A 17,614-nucleotide genomic window follows, 5' to 3' on the forward strand; every position below is an offset into this window, starting at 1 on the left:
GCAATAAAAAAAAAAAAATTTAATTATCTTGATTGAACGTGACAAAAACATATTTTGATGCTTTTTGCAAAAGAAAAATTATTCGCCGTCGAAAATACAATGTATGCATCATTATTTGATGATGCGGAGAACACGCAGTGTGGCGTCGAGTCGATTAATATTCCGTTCGGATCTCTCCACCCCTGTGTTCTCTTAAAACCACAAAATCCTCGTCTCTGCTGTTACTAAGGTAACCGTATACCGTTGCGAAATCACTCGTAAAACCGTCATGGGAGGGTGCGAAAATGTCCCGGTCGCTTTACGGTCTCCCAGAAATCGCCTTGCGGCACGGTGAGCTCTCACCCGGTCGAATTGTCTTTTTATCGCGGCGGCTTATTCGCGCCGCTAAATTTCGGAGCGGCACCCGGTACATTTAACGTCGTTCGTCGCGCACCACCGATGCACATCGATGCACATGTCGTCGCCGCGGCACACGATACGGGTACCGACGTATCGACTTGCATTACACGCACATATACTCGCGGCATACATACTCGCCCGCATAAATGCACACGTTCGCGTAACGTACATCAGTTTGGATGCTAGTACATGATCGAGCGCACATCATTCGTACGTTATTCACACGCGCACATATAATGTCATTCGAAAATTCTACGATAAAGCGCAAACACGCATTAAGTGTAGAAAAGAAAATTATCTATCTTAAGGCGCGATTCAGGCTAATTGTAAGTAAACGAATGCGAATGGACAATTCGCTTCAATGGATGCGAACAACGTTGAGTGTTACCGGCGGTGTTTACAATCATTGAAGCAAGTTATTGTTCATTACCGTTTGTTCGCGCTCGTTCGCCTGATCTGTTCGGTTATTATCCTTCTTATGTAAATTTCTATCAATGCAGATTAACTTTAATTTAGATTTAACTTGATTTCTGTCTTTTGCTAGTCCTAAAAATTAGATTAAGATGAGAAATTATGTTAAACCAAGATTAAAGTTTATCTACACTGGTAGAAACAGACATTTATTAAAGGAAGAAAATTGCCTCTAAAAGTGTCTTCTAGTATTGTCAATAATCAAGAGTGCAATTGGAGTCATATGGAGAAGCGTAAGTTCAGTGTAAACGTGGCGGATTAACTTTTATCTTAAGATTTCCGAGCTGGAGAGATAGAACTGTGGCTGTGAACGTCTGTACGTGTACGCGACGTGTGCGGTAGCGAAGATAAGCTGGCGAAAATACGCGAAGTCACGTATTTTATGAAATATATACTACAAACGTACACGCCTACGTATATGTATGTATGTATGTATATATATATATATATATATATATATATATATATATATATACACATACATATCCATATATCCTGGAAATGCGCGGCTGTATGCGTGTGTAGAATTTTGGCGGCATTAGTAGGTTGCGCGAAAAGGTAAACGCATTTTCCGGATGAGCTCGCGCGGGGAACGGCGCGTGCACAATCCTTCCTTTCCTCCGCACGAGGATTCTGCGACAGATCAGACTTACGTGCCTGTGTATGTGTGTGTGTATATATGTACACACAAGAGTTAGTGTACAATTTAAACATGCGCCGAGGATGCAGAGCGTGGAAACTGTTTGCGGATAAAAATTAAAAGTAGTATCTCTTGTTACAAAGAAGCAAGAATGTTACAAATTAACTAAATAACTTTTCTTTCTAGAGGAGAAAAAAGTGTTAATCTCGTATTATAACTCTATAGTATAACTCTAAATAACTTTTCTCTCTGGAAAACGTTGTAGAGAATATAGTTTCTAAAATATTTTCCAGAAAGAGAAATTATTTACAAGATAGTATCCTAATTGATTTATAAAAGATATCCGCTCTCACTACTCTTAAAGATAAACTGTCGATACCTCTAATATCGAAGTGCATATTATCGAGGTGTCGGCGTATCATCAGAAAATCATCGATGCGCTTTCACAGTATCGGCGATCATACCATATCGCGAGCTGGCTGGAAAGTCAACGGCGAGCGGACGTGATGAAATCCGATATTAAACGCAGTAGATAAATCACTCCCAGATTTATGCAGAGGGCACGGGAAAATATTTTCGGACTGTGCTGTATGAGCGGGCACTTCCGCACGCGCGTTTTATTTTCCAAACGTGATCGAGCAGACGTTGTTATTGAGTTCGGTGGACGTACTCTCGCAACGAGAGGCGCGATACCGCCTGCGTTTCCATGCACACATGTAATATCGAAATTAATTTGATGCGAGTGTGCGAATGTTTTCTTCGCACACTCCGCGCTGCAGATATCAAACGTGATAACACGCGTTTCAGCATGTTCGATAATACTTTAGTAATCTTTGCGGAATCGCGTGGTAAAGCGAGAAGGACGCGTAAAGATGAGATATTAACGAGCCGTGGGAGAAGCAAAACAAAAGGAAAGTTGGGGGCACCGCCAAAAGACAATTCTTCCTCACTGTTTTCAATTTTCATTAGGAATATAATACGTTTCGGACTTAATTAGCGTTTATAAAGTAGGTTAAAGCATTTTACTGCTGCAAGCTTTTTGCTGTTACGGATCGCAAAAGTCCGTCGGGATATTATGCTCCTTAAACAAAGTTACAAAAGAAGACATCTAGCTGCCATCGTTTTACATCGTGCGCAGCTTTATAATGAAGTTTGCAAGCAACCTCCGATCTTTTCAGCTATACATGCTGCTTTATCACTATTTGAACATTTCTGAAGACTATTATTTTCTATAAGTTTTCTCCAGTAGCAGTAGTAACTCGATATAATACGGATCCGGGTATAATACTGTTCTCGATATATTACAGTCGATAATAGTATTAGATACGTAATCGCAGCTATGTATACATATATACACACACACTTACACTCACTTTACTCAATGGTAGAACTGTGTATTACCTTCAATATACTTAAATATCGTGATCTCGTGTAATAAACTATAAAATAAATTCCAAAAAGTGTCTCAATTGTCCATTTTCTGTTATTTATCTCTTCTATACCTTCTCTCTAAAATAATTTCATTCTTACTCTTCTCACAAATTTTAATCATTTCCTTTCTCTGTACGTTATTGTATTATTTTATTAATTACTTTATTAATCTTTTCTACCCTATTCCATCCCTTTAATATAATTAACGAAAGAGGAAAAGCAACATTATTTATAGGATTTTCAAATATTTGAACGCTTCGAATATAATGTCCAATTTTATTTCCATTATTGTCCTTGTTATTATTATTATTATTGTAATTGTTATTATTACAATCATTTGATATATTTCATCGTTTTACTAATGTGCATGCACAAAAGGACTTTGAGTAATATAGCTTTCAACTTGGTGGTAATTGCTTCCGATATATTGCGGGTAGTAAAATCAAAATATAGTTTAATTTAGCTGTAATCAAAATCGGTTACATTGCGTAACGCGTTTGCAGCTTCGGCGATCGCATTCGCATGTCGCGTGTCATTTTATTAATTGTAAAATCATTTAATTGGGTGGTTTACAGACACAATGAATTCTGAACCGGAGCTTCCAGTTGGTTTGATTTTTTCCTCTTCAATAGCGGAAACGAATACCGAATATTTTTAATAAAACGTACAGAATGTTCGCAGCGTGCGTTAAAACTATTGACGGTCAGCGAGATAACTGCGATAATACCTATAACTGTATTTGTTAATTATATTAATGCGTGCTAATAAAAATTTATTTGTTGACCATAGTAATTAAATCAGTGTAAAAACAAAAGAGAGCGTTTAGTTTAAAAGAATATAAAACAAATGTACATTCTATTCCATGCAAATAATTCTTTGTTTTCATTATTGTTTGGAAAAAAGTAGTGCAGTTATATCATCTGTCATCTATAATCACTTTAACTGAACGCTGCTTGAAAGCAAACTAATTAGACTCTAAATTGATACGCTTAGTATAAGAGTAACATGGATATGTGCATGTGGCGTGTAAGACATGCTGTTAATAATTTTTTTTATAAAAAACATGACGATATTAATTAGAATCACGCTTGAAAAGGACCAAAATACACGGTCGAAACATAGCGTGTTATAAATAAAGTTGGCCAGTTAGGTCGAATAAACGATACCTACACTGATTTTTTCATTATTCACTGGCGGCTTAAATTCTCATTGTGATATTAATTAGTTTCGTAGATTCCGCATTAGCAATATCATATAACAGGTCAGTATACCCGCGCTTAGCGCTTACACTATTTCGTTAACTATATTGGACTTCAACAAAAGTTCGTCTGCGAGGCATGAGGGCTCGATGTCGCACTGTCGTCTCTGTGCTGGAAACGGACAATCAACTTTACTAATACGTACACGTCTGAATATGTGTGTCACGTGCGATCCTAGATCATGGATCAAAATGAAAAAAGACGCGGTGCATTTGTGGAAAATTCCCTTGTCTGGCTCGAGATTCTTGAACAATGCGTTTGTAAATGCGTATTGTTTATCATCGTTACCGCAACAAATACCTGGGGCTAATTTATATTAATTATGTATTATATTGTAATAAATGTTATATTATATCCATAAATATAAGTGTTGTTTTATACGACATATCATATTTTTTACATTATTGTTCATTTTGCAATAGTAAATGCCTTTTTCCGATAATGTATTTATGTAACACGCCCCACAATTTCTTTACTCATAGAGAACGAAATGCTTTGCCTCCGAGAAATAAGCATATGCTCCAATATCTTCATTCGTATTTCTCGAAGCATTCCCTTCGATGAATAAAGGCACAGGCACTTGCTTGCAGTTTATTCATACGATCCAATATCTTCATTCTTCGAAGCATTTTCTCGATAAATAAAAGAAAAGCAAGAACTTCGCTTCTCTTTATTCGCGTTATCCATTAACGTATTGGCAATTTGCAAAACATCCGCGCGAAGGCAGATAATTACATGCCGTGTTTTTGTAGTTGAAAAGCAAAAGAGAATAAACGGGAATTTATTAATCTTAACATATTTATATCGTTCCAATCAATAATCGTGCAAAATACAAAACAAGTTGTACAAATTGCAACAAGTTGGAACAAGGCAAATTTAACCAAAAGCTCTTAAGTAAAACAATAAAAAATTCTTCAAAACCTATACTTTAATAAAGGAAGGACTTTTATATTACTTCAACAATTTCGCTCTAAATAAAAAATATCGATCGAATTTATCCATGTCTTATTAATTTACATCGAAAGTATGCGTTCATAATTCTGAATGGCAGGCTTCTAGTTGAAAAATTTCTCTTTAGACTTAAATCCACACGCTTGTCAAATACAAAGGAGTGAATCGTCGTTGCATAACGACGCAGCCCGCATCGTTCGTGCTTCCGGGTCTCGCGCGGGGCTTCCGAAGTAACGAGCCATTACTCTCGGTCAAATTGAGGCTGAGGTTGCAGTATGTTTTTTCGATAATTACCAGCGCCATGTAGCGCTGGTCCCGTCCTGCCCCCGTCTTCCGCGAACGAAAACGCGTCCACCGCTAATATTAAATCAGTCGGCGAAAAAGTTGGCCGTTACTCCTGATATCGAGCGTCCAATTATTGCCGACGTTAAATCAGTTCGAAGCATTGTTCCCGCCCGCGGAAAGGGCCCCTATTAAAAGTTAATGCATTTGTCACACTACCCGCGCCACTACACAGACGTACATGTACAGATGCATTCGTGCGCACGGCGCTCCGCTGGTTGTTAGGTTTTTAATGGATTTATGATTGAGGAGCGCGACCTAAAAAATTCTCAACCTCCACCGAACGAGGGAAACGAGCATCGCAAATGAATACGGTTAATCTCGTTGCGTCCCTTCATCACGAAACAACCACCGCGTAGGGAGAAGACGCGAAAAAGAGAGAAAGGGAGAAAGAGAAAAAGAGAGAGAAAGGGATAGAAAGAGGGAGAGACGCTGGGCTGCACTTCATCAGCTCGCCTTTCTTTTAATAAGCACATCGAGCTTTGCGGTGAACTCGCTCTCTTCCTCCTTCTCCCTCTCTTTCTTATTTCTTATTTTCCTTTTTTTTCCCCCCACGTCAAAACGTGCTTCTAACCTTTCTACATTTATCACCGCCCACTGCAGCTTAAGCGGCAATTTTGTAGCGCGCTATGCATGTGCTTGCTTCAGCCGCCCCCGGGCAATCCCCTTAATGTGTACTTTTTCTCACTGTCATAATTGAGGAGCCGCCCGAGAAGGAGGCCGCGGCACTATCCCCGGGAATGTTCTTCTCTCATAAATTCCGGCCTTACGCCTCGCAAGTGTGCGCCTTTGTACCTCGGCGCGCCTCGTGTTACGAGATATTAGAAAAAATTTTCGCGATTTTTCATGCGCCCTCGACGTCTTGTACTACACCTACGAGAAGTACCCTCGGGCTTCTGACTAATCCGTATGCATAATTTCATCATCGAGAAGGGTCTATTTCAATTAGCTTATTGTTAGTTTCCACATCACGGACGGCAGTGTTGGTAATTGAAATGTGTTTAAAAGGGTTCTTAAAAGTTGAGTATTAGATTGTTAATAAATTTAATATATGAAATATTAACATCTAAATATATTGAAAATGTAAAATAATTAATAGTATTAAATAATGTATTTAACATTAAGATGTTAAGTATTATTTTACGAATTAAACTTAGTTCTATTTTATAATGTAACAAAATCTTCGTGATCGAGTAAAAATATCGTTTATGTCAATTATATTATTAACCCTAGTTCGCTACACTCCGGTTCAGCGGACCGTCGGACGTTTTTCGGTTTTCTAATTTTCACATAATAATATAATTTTCTAGTTTCCTTATAATAAAGTTCAATCAGTTTAAATTCAAATTATTTTCTTGACTTGATATTATCATAAACATCTTACTCAGGAGTATGGTAAATTAAGTTCTCGAAAATAAGTGTGGGCGGTTAGCTAGGGTTAATACAAAAATTGATAAAGAAGGCAAAATATAATTAATTATTTAAAATGTTATTAATTATTCGTGATATTTATTAAATTCTTTCTTCGGACTTTTACAGTTCCTGTCCAGTTTGAATTGAAAAAAAAAAAAAGAACTAATTTGCAAGATACATAATTTAAGATATAAATAAGATTTACAGGAAAAAAATAATTATTTTACCGCTACGATCAATTAACTTTGCGTGAGATTGTCCAGAAAATACACTCGTACCTATATTGAAAAAATGTGCAAGTCGGATATCTCAAGAATATAACGTTTATTCTCTTTTCTACATAATTTCGATTGAAACAATCTCTCAACGAGCGGTGGCTGTCATGAATTAAAAGTAAGTATCTCGTGATATCTTGGCAGCTTCTTAAAGCAACTTTTAATAAGCTGAGCGAGTAGCTAATTATATTATCTTTACCTTTAGCCTGGCTCCTATTTGGCATATCTTCATAGCGTTTAATTCCCGCTAAACAAATTTCCGATTCGACGGACTTGCAGTAAAATTTTCATTACGATGAAAGATAGAACAAAAGTTCGCGATATGCAAGCTACTTTGCCTCCGAGATGGCATATCTTAAAGCTTATTACAGATATAACATTACGCGATTATGTCATCCTTTTAAAGGGGCAGTTTTTTCCACGATACGATTCAACCTTTTCTATATTTTTAAAGCTCTTAAGAGACACATTTTAGAATTTTTAATAAAAAATACTATATGTATAAATTCCAATTATCAGATTAATATCTATATTTTACACAATATCTAAATTTAAATTACTTTTTTATTACTATTACACATGATTAACCGTGATTATTGAAATAACAAACAAATTTCTCTCGGTTTTCCGTCCTAGACATATCTTAATTGTTTTTCTTTAATTACAGAATGTATAAAAAATGAATTTCAGTTTTCGCTATGTTGCTTCGTCTAGATTATACGTAAGTCGGTTTAATTCTTGTTCTTTTTATTATCCTTAAATTGTGTCTTGCTTCCACTCTTTCTCAAATGCTTATTGCGCCATTACTGTGGAAACCGTGTACAGGTGTAAATGATGAGAATGTCTGCAGTGTATTGAGCTCCGTGGGTTCGCTAAATCCAAATTGATACTCTGTGCAGATCAGTCATTCCCGCGGAAATTCCAGATACATCAATCGCGATAAAGGCGTCATGTTATCTCTCGAGATTAAATCTGAATACTAACGACGTCTCATTCGTCAACAATTAGCAAAAAAGCGAACATGCACGAACGAATCCGCACAATCGCCGGGGATCCGGTTCGGTTCGATCCCTTCGGCGCATCGTCGGCATCGTCGGCGTCGTCGGCGTCGTCGTCGTTCTCGTCAACGTCGTGCTTTTTCCTCATTCCCTCGTCTTTGACATAGCGATCGGCACTTCAGTCCCGGGCACTCTTTTTCCCGCTCGTCAGCCGGTCGAGCACCAAAAAGGAGGACGTTTTGACCGAGGCGCTTTATCGAGGAGCGAGCTGCCCGATCGACAATATCTCGACAATTCACCCTCGAGCGGAACGCTGCCGATTCCGTCCGTTCTCTCCTCCTCACCATCACGTCCCGCCTCCGCCGCTGCAACCTCGTTCCCTCGTCCTTTCGCACTTCTCGTCCTTTCGCACTTCTCTTTCTTTCTCCCGTCTCTCATATTTTCCTCATTTTATTTCTCCCCGGAAGGAGAGCCGGTAGCCTGTGGCTGCCGTACATTCGCGCCTCCCACTTTTCCGGCGCGGCGGTCCGCATGTATCAAAGGTACATAATAAATTGAATATTATATCCAACGGCGCGAACGATAGGACGAGAGAGAAAGAGAGATAAGGAGAGACGAGAGAGAGAGAGAGAGAGAGAGAGGGGGAGAGGCAGGGAGAAGGGGGAAAGGGAAAGGATAGAGAGCTAGGAGAATCAGTGGGAAAGAAGAAAAGCGATACCGTATAGTCCTGCGGGCCTGCGCCATGCGAGTCGAGCGCGTCCCGTCACGACGAGCGTCCCGACGCCGCTCTCTCGACTCGCTCGACGGCGCGACCAGCTCGACGCAGTCAGTACACGCGTCCCGACGCCCGGGAATGCGTCCGTCGACGGAGGTGTAGTTTTGCCGCGCGCGCGGCGCTCACGTTCGTGCGGGTGAAACTCCGCTGAAAAACGTGCAAAATTCGCGGGTCCACTTGAGAAGGGAAGGAGAGAAAAAGTGCGCGAACGAAAGAGCGAAAAAAAAGGGATTTACGCGCGTATATGGCGCGCCGTGTCACACTCTTGCCAGTATAATGCTACACTTTCTTCGCGAGGTAATATTCCTCGATGGAATTATTAATTTTTTTTTCGTTAGAGTTGACAGTGAAGTTAATTTATTTTTATACACATCTTCCGTCAAACGGTGATATCACGCTCGAGGATTTGAATCCCTTTGGTACAACCGGAGTGAGTTTGACATGTAGATAACAGTCCATTGTCAACACGGATGCGGACTGGTCTTTGTAATTTGGACGACGCACTATGTGCAAGGTTGAAGTAAAAGACAGGAGAGGGAAGAGATATGCTCACGTTAGCTCGCCACGGTGCAGTTGTAGTGTAGTTGCGTTCTTTTTTGCGTGATAAGTTGCTCCGGCGCTGAACATGGCAGCCGGGATCTCAAATAAAAATCGACGCGAGTACGCGTAAAACCGGTGTTACTCCAACGTTAACGTAAACAATATTGTTAAAAGGACGTTTTAGAGCATTTTACGCACGCAGTGAGTTATTGCGCTATATTTCACGTTATGCGTGGATGCTACAGAAAGAAAGAGAAAAAGAGAGAGAGAGAAATAAAGCTTAGATATTCTCTTTTCCCTCCACCATGTCCATTATACGAGTCGCATACCGAACGTGTTTCTCGTATACAGACAGAAGAGAGTATGCGCAAATAAAAATGTGTTTATATACGATGCAGTTTTACGAGGCAAAGTCTACAAGTCAATACATCTGATTACTACTGATTTCGATTAATTTATACTTCAGAAACGAGCGCGAACTCAATTGCTGATTTAAAGTAAATTTAGAATAGAATAATGTTTCTGAATAATTAATATGTTATATCTTTATATACACAAAACTCTTTCTCGTAAATTTAATTAAATTCCATTTCTTATTTCTTGATAATCTCTGAAAGATTAATCCTCATAGGTATTACATAAGTATCTATAAGTATTTGAACATCCTAATAACTATTTTGCAAATTAAAATTATGTTAAAAAGTAAATATGGAATTATTTTAAAAATATAAAATTTGTTTATCAATTTATACATATATATAGAATAATACGTAAAACTCATCCGTATATTTTTAAGAATTAATATTTTATAATTTTTATTCAGAAGAGCAGTTTTCAACGATGACACTGCGCATTGCACGAAATACATCCATTATCGAACTGTTCGTATATGGACATTAAAAATGCATTCGTTCATATCTCCTCAGTCTTGGAAGGAAAAATATATGGCATCTATCTAGATAAATCGAAAGAAGCGAGGAAAAATACTGCACATTTGGAGAAAGCAAGATTAATCGTAAAGAAAATATTAAAATTCGCTTTGTCAAAATAAAATGTATTATATTAACATTTCTGATATAGAAAGAAATATGATTTCTTTTGTAATAAAATTATGATATTAACATTTTCGATATAGAAGGAAATATGAAATATATAGATATTTCTTATAATAAAATTACAATGGATTTTTCGAAAAATTATTTTAAAAATGTCCATTGTCAGATAACATCCGCTATGAATATTAAATATATTTCTATAAATACTTTCTTTTATATACCGAACATACCGAAATTTCATTTCAATGTTCTCTCATGAGAAACTAAATATCGCATAGCGACGTGATTATACGAATTCACCGTCGTAGAACGTTTAGAGCAATTCTATTCAGATGAAATGATGTTTATGCACGATTTACGTGATATCCGAATTAATTCATTTCCGCACAATACCGGTCACTCATAAAGCAGACATATGTCCGTCCGCGGTATTATGCTGGCTGAAATTATTCTTCGCGTTTATATGGAAGAGAGGCAGAGAGAGGGAGAAAGCGATTCGGTGCGATGCGATAGCCGGAATAAATCACTCAGAGTGATATAACGTCGTCAGTATGAGGAATCGCGGATCACGGAGATTCCTTCCGCGGGGTGGAATCAAATCTGCTCCATTTGGCGATGTGGGGGTGGGATGTATTATCATAAGAAAAAAGATTATTGAGAACCCTGCCCGAGATAAAGTCTGTCCGTAAATTGATCGGTCGCTCGGGAGTTTTTTCGCAACGTCGTTTCGGACGCGATTAACTCAGCTTGGATACGATTTTCGGCTGGCACCGATCAATTCGTCGAACGGGAATCGACGAGACGGGCTGAAGAGAACGACTATTAGGGAACGACAGTTTAAGCCCGGCGACTACGCCAGTAAATTCTTTCGTCGTATATCATTTTTTTATATTTTCTATTCGATCGAGCGATAGAGATCAATGTCACTTCGGGTTAGCGTCTCCCGCGTGTTTCACGTATACGTTGCCATTTCATCATATTTTATAACGATCGTTATGTATTCTGCCAATCTCTTGGTATTGATCATGACACAAAACTGTTCGTGTGAAAATGCGATATAGAAGAATTTTAAGTTGAAGTTTAGAAATAAATAGAAACGAAAAAATAAAAAGAGTTTGTGAATAAATCTTCTATGATATATTCTTTATAAGAAAATAAGAAATCAAAACAATATATGTTGTAATTGTCACTTTACTTTCGAAGAATTAATGGATGTATTGCAGCAAAGAAATTTCATTCTTTCTAATTTTATCTCCGATAAAATTTTAGTAATCTTTTAAGATTTAAATAAAATACATTGACACAGTATTTCGGCTTGAATTACATTTGAAGCTAAAAAAATATATCAAATTTAATTATATATTGTAATTTTATATTATATCTGCGCCAAATATAAATGTGACTCGATGCTTTTATAAATTAGAAGAACTTAATATGATAAAACAAATATAATGTTACAAAAACTGACAATACATACCTAGTTTTCGGACGAAATTTAAAAAAACCCCATTAATTTGTTTATAAAAATAACAAAATCTACTACCGTGACATGACTGTTCTCTCTCTCTCTCTCTCTCTCTCTCTCTCTCTCTCTCTCTCTCTCCCTCTCTCTCTCTCTCTCTCTCTGTCTTTCTTCAGCTTTAATTTTAAGAGTTTTTTTTAACATGTTGAATAAAAAACTTAGAAGAAACGTATGTACCAGGCTTCTCGCTTGCGCTGATCCTTTTTTTTTCGGAAAATCCTGAAATTCCGCAGTGAAACGAGAACAGGAAACTTTCACAGTCATTATTCCACAGCGAGGAGTGAATTTACGTTCGCGGGAGGAAAATTTGGTCGCGTATAAATCTCCGTGGGGTTCGTGTTTTTCGCTTAGCGTTTCTAGGATTTTAGCATTTTCCCGAACGTGGTTTCTATCGCGCTGCACTGCATAGCAGGACCGATTGGTATTCCGGCTTAGCGGTAACATTCGCCTGACTCTCTTCTTCCCGCGGCGATTGTTTGTCGGCAAACATCCGGGCCGCGGTAAACGCGGCTTAAGAGAGTATAAGAGTACGGAATATTACTTGTACAAGATCGTCTTTATGGATGTTGATATTGCCAATCTCTTCGCGGCGGGTGACTCACGATAATGGCAAAAATCAGATTTATAAGCGCGCGCTTTTACTTCACACCTCGTAGAAAATTACCTCTGTAGTAGGTAGCGTCCGATATTACGACGTCGGAAATAAGCAAACGAGAAAAAGAGAGAGTAGATCAGGATTAAACGACAGAAGCGATTCCGGTAATGCAGCGAGTAATGATGAGCCGGGGTAATAAATTCAATAAAGGCGTATGAGAATAATGCATTCGATCGAAGAGACACGAGGCATCCGGAGGATGGATAGGAAAAATATTTTCAATGAAAAGAGGGGAGGAAAAGGAGGAGAGAGAGAGAGGGGAGAGAAAGAGAAAGAGAGAAAGAGAGAGAAATCGAGCCGTGGAAATTACAGCCGCGGAAATGGAGCGAGAATTAAACTCCGTGAGGCGGATTAAAATATTTTCACGCGACGATAATTGAGGAATAAAAGATTTTCGCCGTACTCGAATAAATCAAGCGCCTCTTCGGGGCGCGCGCGGTCCCGGATTTCTCTCTGCCGTATCTTATCGAATCGAGATGCCGCGAAGATATATGTGCGATCCTCAGATGGAACGTGAAAGTACTCCGTCCGTATTGTCGGATTCATAAAATAAAAGAATAGAATAAAAAGAGCAGATGCCTCCCCGACAAGGTTGGTACAAGACGCCTGAATTTATCGGGCATCAAGAGATCGATCGCGATCGATACGTCATGATTTTTACTTTACGACAAGCTGCCGAGGATTAAATTCGAGTGCGCGAGAAGGCGGAAGGAAGACCGTGCGTCAGCCAGATAGAAATAAAATCTCGGTTTAAAATATTTTTTTACAGGCAGATAATCGAACGCCAGAGAGATTTTCGCCCGGCCGGGGAACTAAACTCGGGCTCAACAGCTTGGCCCCGGGTTTTTCCCTTGGCTTTCATCAGATAAAATTGCAAGTGGAGAAGCTGCTTCTAAAGACCGGAGAGGTAAAAGAACCTCAGGGAAGTACCAGTCGGGAAGTGAGGCCGAAATTAAGAGCCAGAGGAAAAGGTGGTGGCGGCGGCGAGTGGTAGTGGCGAAAATTCCGTGATATTCGAAAATGAGAGTATTTTCGCGCGATACAAAAGTGACACAAGCAATCAGCGGTTATATGATATCTCGGATATCTCTCCTCTTTAACCTCAATCTCTCAAAAAAATCACGACGCTCTCGCCGGAAAATCTTTCCCTTCGTCCGGCCCGCGAGGACCATCGATCACACGTAAGCGTGATGGGACAAAGAGCTCATAATCTGACATTGGCGTGCCAGGAGAGGGACGGTGGAGTGACGGTGAGCCAGAGAAAAAAAAGGGTAGAACCCGTGAAAGAGCGAGGGGTAATGAGCGAGTCGGCGCGAGACAGGACCAAGAGGGGTTTTCATTTGGTCCTGTCGTAAATAAAAATGAGTATAGTTACTCGGCGTATAAGCGCGGCGTAGTATAACGCGCCCAAGAGAGGAGCGCTGAATTCCGCCTCGTATATGCGGACTGAAATCTCCGCCGCTAAACGGCCGAGATAGTTATTTACGAGATGGCGTAAAGGGTAGTTGTCCCGCGCGTGTTTCCCCGAAGGGCGACGACCAACGAACGACCGCGTCGCAGCATCCAGGATGTACGACCCAAGTCCGGCAAAACACTTTGACGGTCGATTCTCCTCGTACATTACATGGAATTGCCGTAAACTTAGTGGCGCGTTTATACGTCGCTTGACAAATGTATCGATCGAGGAAGGAGACAAGGAGAAGCGCGCAAAACGACAAAAAAAACAACAAAAGATACACGAACGAGAGAAAGAGAGTACGGCGCGTGAACGAGAAGAAAGTTCTTGCAACACGTTAACCGGTTCACCCACCGCCGCCTTCGGCGGTTCGAGAGCAGCTAGGGATGGCCTCGACCCCGGAAAGCTTCGTTTTCTCGCGATAGGCACGGCCGATTAAGAGAGTCGTTTACTTTCCTTTACTTTAGTTTATAGTATATAGTTTTTAGTTTATGCGTTGTGTATCTTGTTAGAAATCTTTCCGTTCTCTTAACCTCAAGAGTATTTCCGTCATTATTATTTTGGCACCTTTCCTTTCTCTTTCATTATTGTTTCATATCATGATACAATGAAACTGTTTATCATTAATATCGCGCATATGTTCCTGATAGCTTAATATTCTCCTAAGAGATTTTACAAAATGCGAATAGGGAAGGAATTCTATTATCTTGAATTAATAAATAAATATTAAGATTAAAGTTTATTTCTTAACATTAATCTTAAATTTTATTTCTTCCCTATCCGTTTATCTGTACATTTTGTTCGAAATGCACAAAGAATTACAGCTGTAATATATTATAAAATTCAACGACATGTAGATATAAAAGACATAGCGAGACACTGTGAGATATAGTGAGACGGACGAGATGCACTGTATCCATTTCAGTGAGATTTTCAAAATTGGGCTTTTTCAAGTATCATCCTCATCAATAAAATGTTGTTTTGCTTTTCCCAAAATTGGCTTTTTGACGTATAAATCGATACAACAGCGGAAAAAATATTTTTCAAGTTTTACGTAAAAATACAAAAGCTGCACTAGCATCTCCAATAATTTCAACAACGTTATATATCTCTCACATACACACATTGCTGATATAACCGACTTTAGCTCTAATAATTGTAATTAAGGTTTCAATGTTCCAGAAACATAATATGTTGTGTAATATAAAGCACTGTGTTTTAATATATCTTTAAATAACAATTGCTTGTTTCAATACACACATTCAAACATTTTGGAACAATTCGCAAACATTACGCGAGTATGCTATTATCCTGCGGCTTCAATTCATTTTGTATTTTCATGATTAATTAATTAATTAATTAATTATCGTACATTTGGAGTATTAATCAGAATGCACCATAATATCTCACGTTATTGTACATTGCACCTTGCAACAATTATCGTGGGTTAATCGTATCCAAAGTGCAATAAACGTCGGAAAATTTCCTCGTATTTCTTTGTAGTAAAGTCCAAGATGTAAGGAGAAAAATAGAGAGAGAGAGAGAGAGAGAGAAAGAGAAACGGAACGCGCGGGTTGACAGAGAACGCGATGGTTTGTTATTCTCGTTCAAGCTTTTCTTTCGTTCTTTTCAGAATGAGGGTGGCACGGCTATTACTGTGCTGCGTACTTCTCGAAGACTACAGCACCAATCTCGGCGGAACGGCAATTACCAGTGACGCCATGCGCCAAGACGGCTCCTCGTCCGCGACGAATCCGACGCTATCAGGTACATACCCGTATATACATATCCTCATCTGCATATTGCCAGCTGGTTTTTCCTTTTCTCACTCTTTTCCGCGTCGCGCAGACGGAAATTCTCGTCAGCGTTAATGGCACGTGCCGAGGAATGCGAGCGAGCAAATATCCCGTATTACCGTCGGAAAAATAAAGGACACTCGCGTCTCTCGCTTTAAGTATCTTTTACCCTCGGTCCCCTCCAATAAACATTGGTAAATGTTCGGAGGGTTCCTCCCTCGAATATCTTTCGACTTAACATACAGCAGGGTTCGCAAGATTATTCCTTGTGCTAAAATGTATCCTGCTTAAATTACAGTTTATATTCGACGCGAGTACAAATTATCTCCCGTTACTTGACATAATATGCTAATTGATATTAATTTGCGACATAAAAGTAGAAACAAATGAAATATTATTATCATTTCAGCACGTCTCATTCGTATATAAATTACTAAAAATACAATTTATTTAATTTATGTTTGACATTTAATATATTAATATTTATGTTTGTTTTCACAAATTATGTAAATAACAAATACCTTCATCATATTCGTTTAATGAGTTTCGATAACAGAGATAATTTAGGATTTTTTAAATATATTAAATAATTCTTCTCAACGAATTTTTTGAACATTAAATAATTCTCCTACAATCACTATTGAAATTTAATTCATATAAAACAAGATAATCTAGTATAATTTTATATAAGTCAAGTCTGTAAGCGATATAAAAAAAGAAAGAATTCGATTTTCCAAATATTTAACTTAACGGGCGAATCATAATTTCGTTTCTTTACAATCATGATAACGGTGATACGGAGGTTATCTCCTCTAAAGTGCGTCGGTGCAGCTTTTCAATTATTTGATAAGATCGCGTGTTTCTCTCGTGTCGATGATCGGGGTATTTGACCGGCAATAATCGGGGTAAAAGGAATCACTTCGTGTTGCGTGCCGACTCGTAAATAAATGCCGTAACGTCACGTGTTTCCTACACGAGCCGGTATCCACTCCGCGACGTCTGAAGGGTTTCCCCGCGGAGCATATAAAGCTTTGTGAAAAATCTGAATAATGCATTGTGAAATATTATCTATACGTGGTAGATTTATACGGTGTTGCACCAGCGATACGTTGCCTTTATCACAGAGCCCGATAATGTTTGACGAAGAAAGAGAGAAAAATTTCCTCACGCAAATCTCGATCCGACACAGCGTAGCTTAAACGGCTTAAATCAGCTTTCCGTTTAAACAAACAGGAAGTGTATCAAGACTAATTTAATTTTCATCACGGCACGCAGTCACACGAAAATTTACTATTTATTCAACTGAGTTTTTTCAGAGCTTAGTAAAATTTTATGCACTGAATATATCAACAATTATAGAGTGAAATTACTTTCATTATATATTACTACAAATGTAATTCAAAATGCAGTTACGTTTTTCGTATTACAAACAACCGGATAATATAATCAGCTTTTCGCAAATTCCCCAAAGGACTTCTGTTACTTCATTTTTGATCATGCATCGATCTACCGTATAATCTCTGAAAACCGTGCGTAATTATCAGCGTGTAAACTCAAATACTTTAATTTAATGGGAAAATACATGTCATGAACTCGTAAAGCTCGTAAAATATTTCAAAGAGTATAACTGGTGTTG

General features: G+C 38.6%; 2 protein-coding genes across 2 annotated transcripts in view; one reads left to right on the plus strand and one right to left on the minus strand.

Moving 5' to 3' along the window:
- Pygo (pygopus family PHD finger) overlaps positions 1-17,614 on the minus strand; it is an 86,904-nt gene that overhangs the window by 46,253 nt on the left and 23,037 nt on the right. The gene's annotated exons all lie outside the window — the stretch shown is intronic.
- The window catches only part of LOC139818401 (lachesin), a 51,249-nt gene continuing 42,607 nt past the window's right edge, over positions 8,973-17,614 (plus strand). The window contains exons 1-2 of the mRNA XM_071787075.1: positions 8,973-9,251; positions 15,816-15,949. Of these exons, the coding sequence (XP_071643176.1) occupies positions 15,817-15,949 (133 nt within the window). The 5' untranslated portion in view covers positions 8,973-9,251; position 15,816. The remainder of the gene's footprint in view (positions 9,252-15,815; positions 15,950-17,614) is intronic.

Source organism: Temnothorax longispinosus, chromosome 8 (assembly GCF_030848805.1).
Source record: "Temnothorax longispinosus isolate EJ_2023e chromosome 8, Tlon_JGU_v1, whole genome shotgun sequence".
In the NCBI taxonomy this organism is placed as follows: Eukaryota; Metazoa; Arthropoda; class Insecta; order Hymenoptera; family Formicidae; genus Temnothorax; species Temnothorax longispinosus.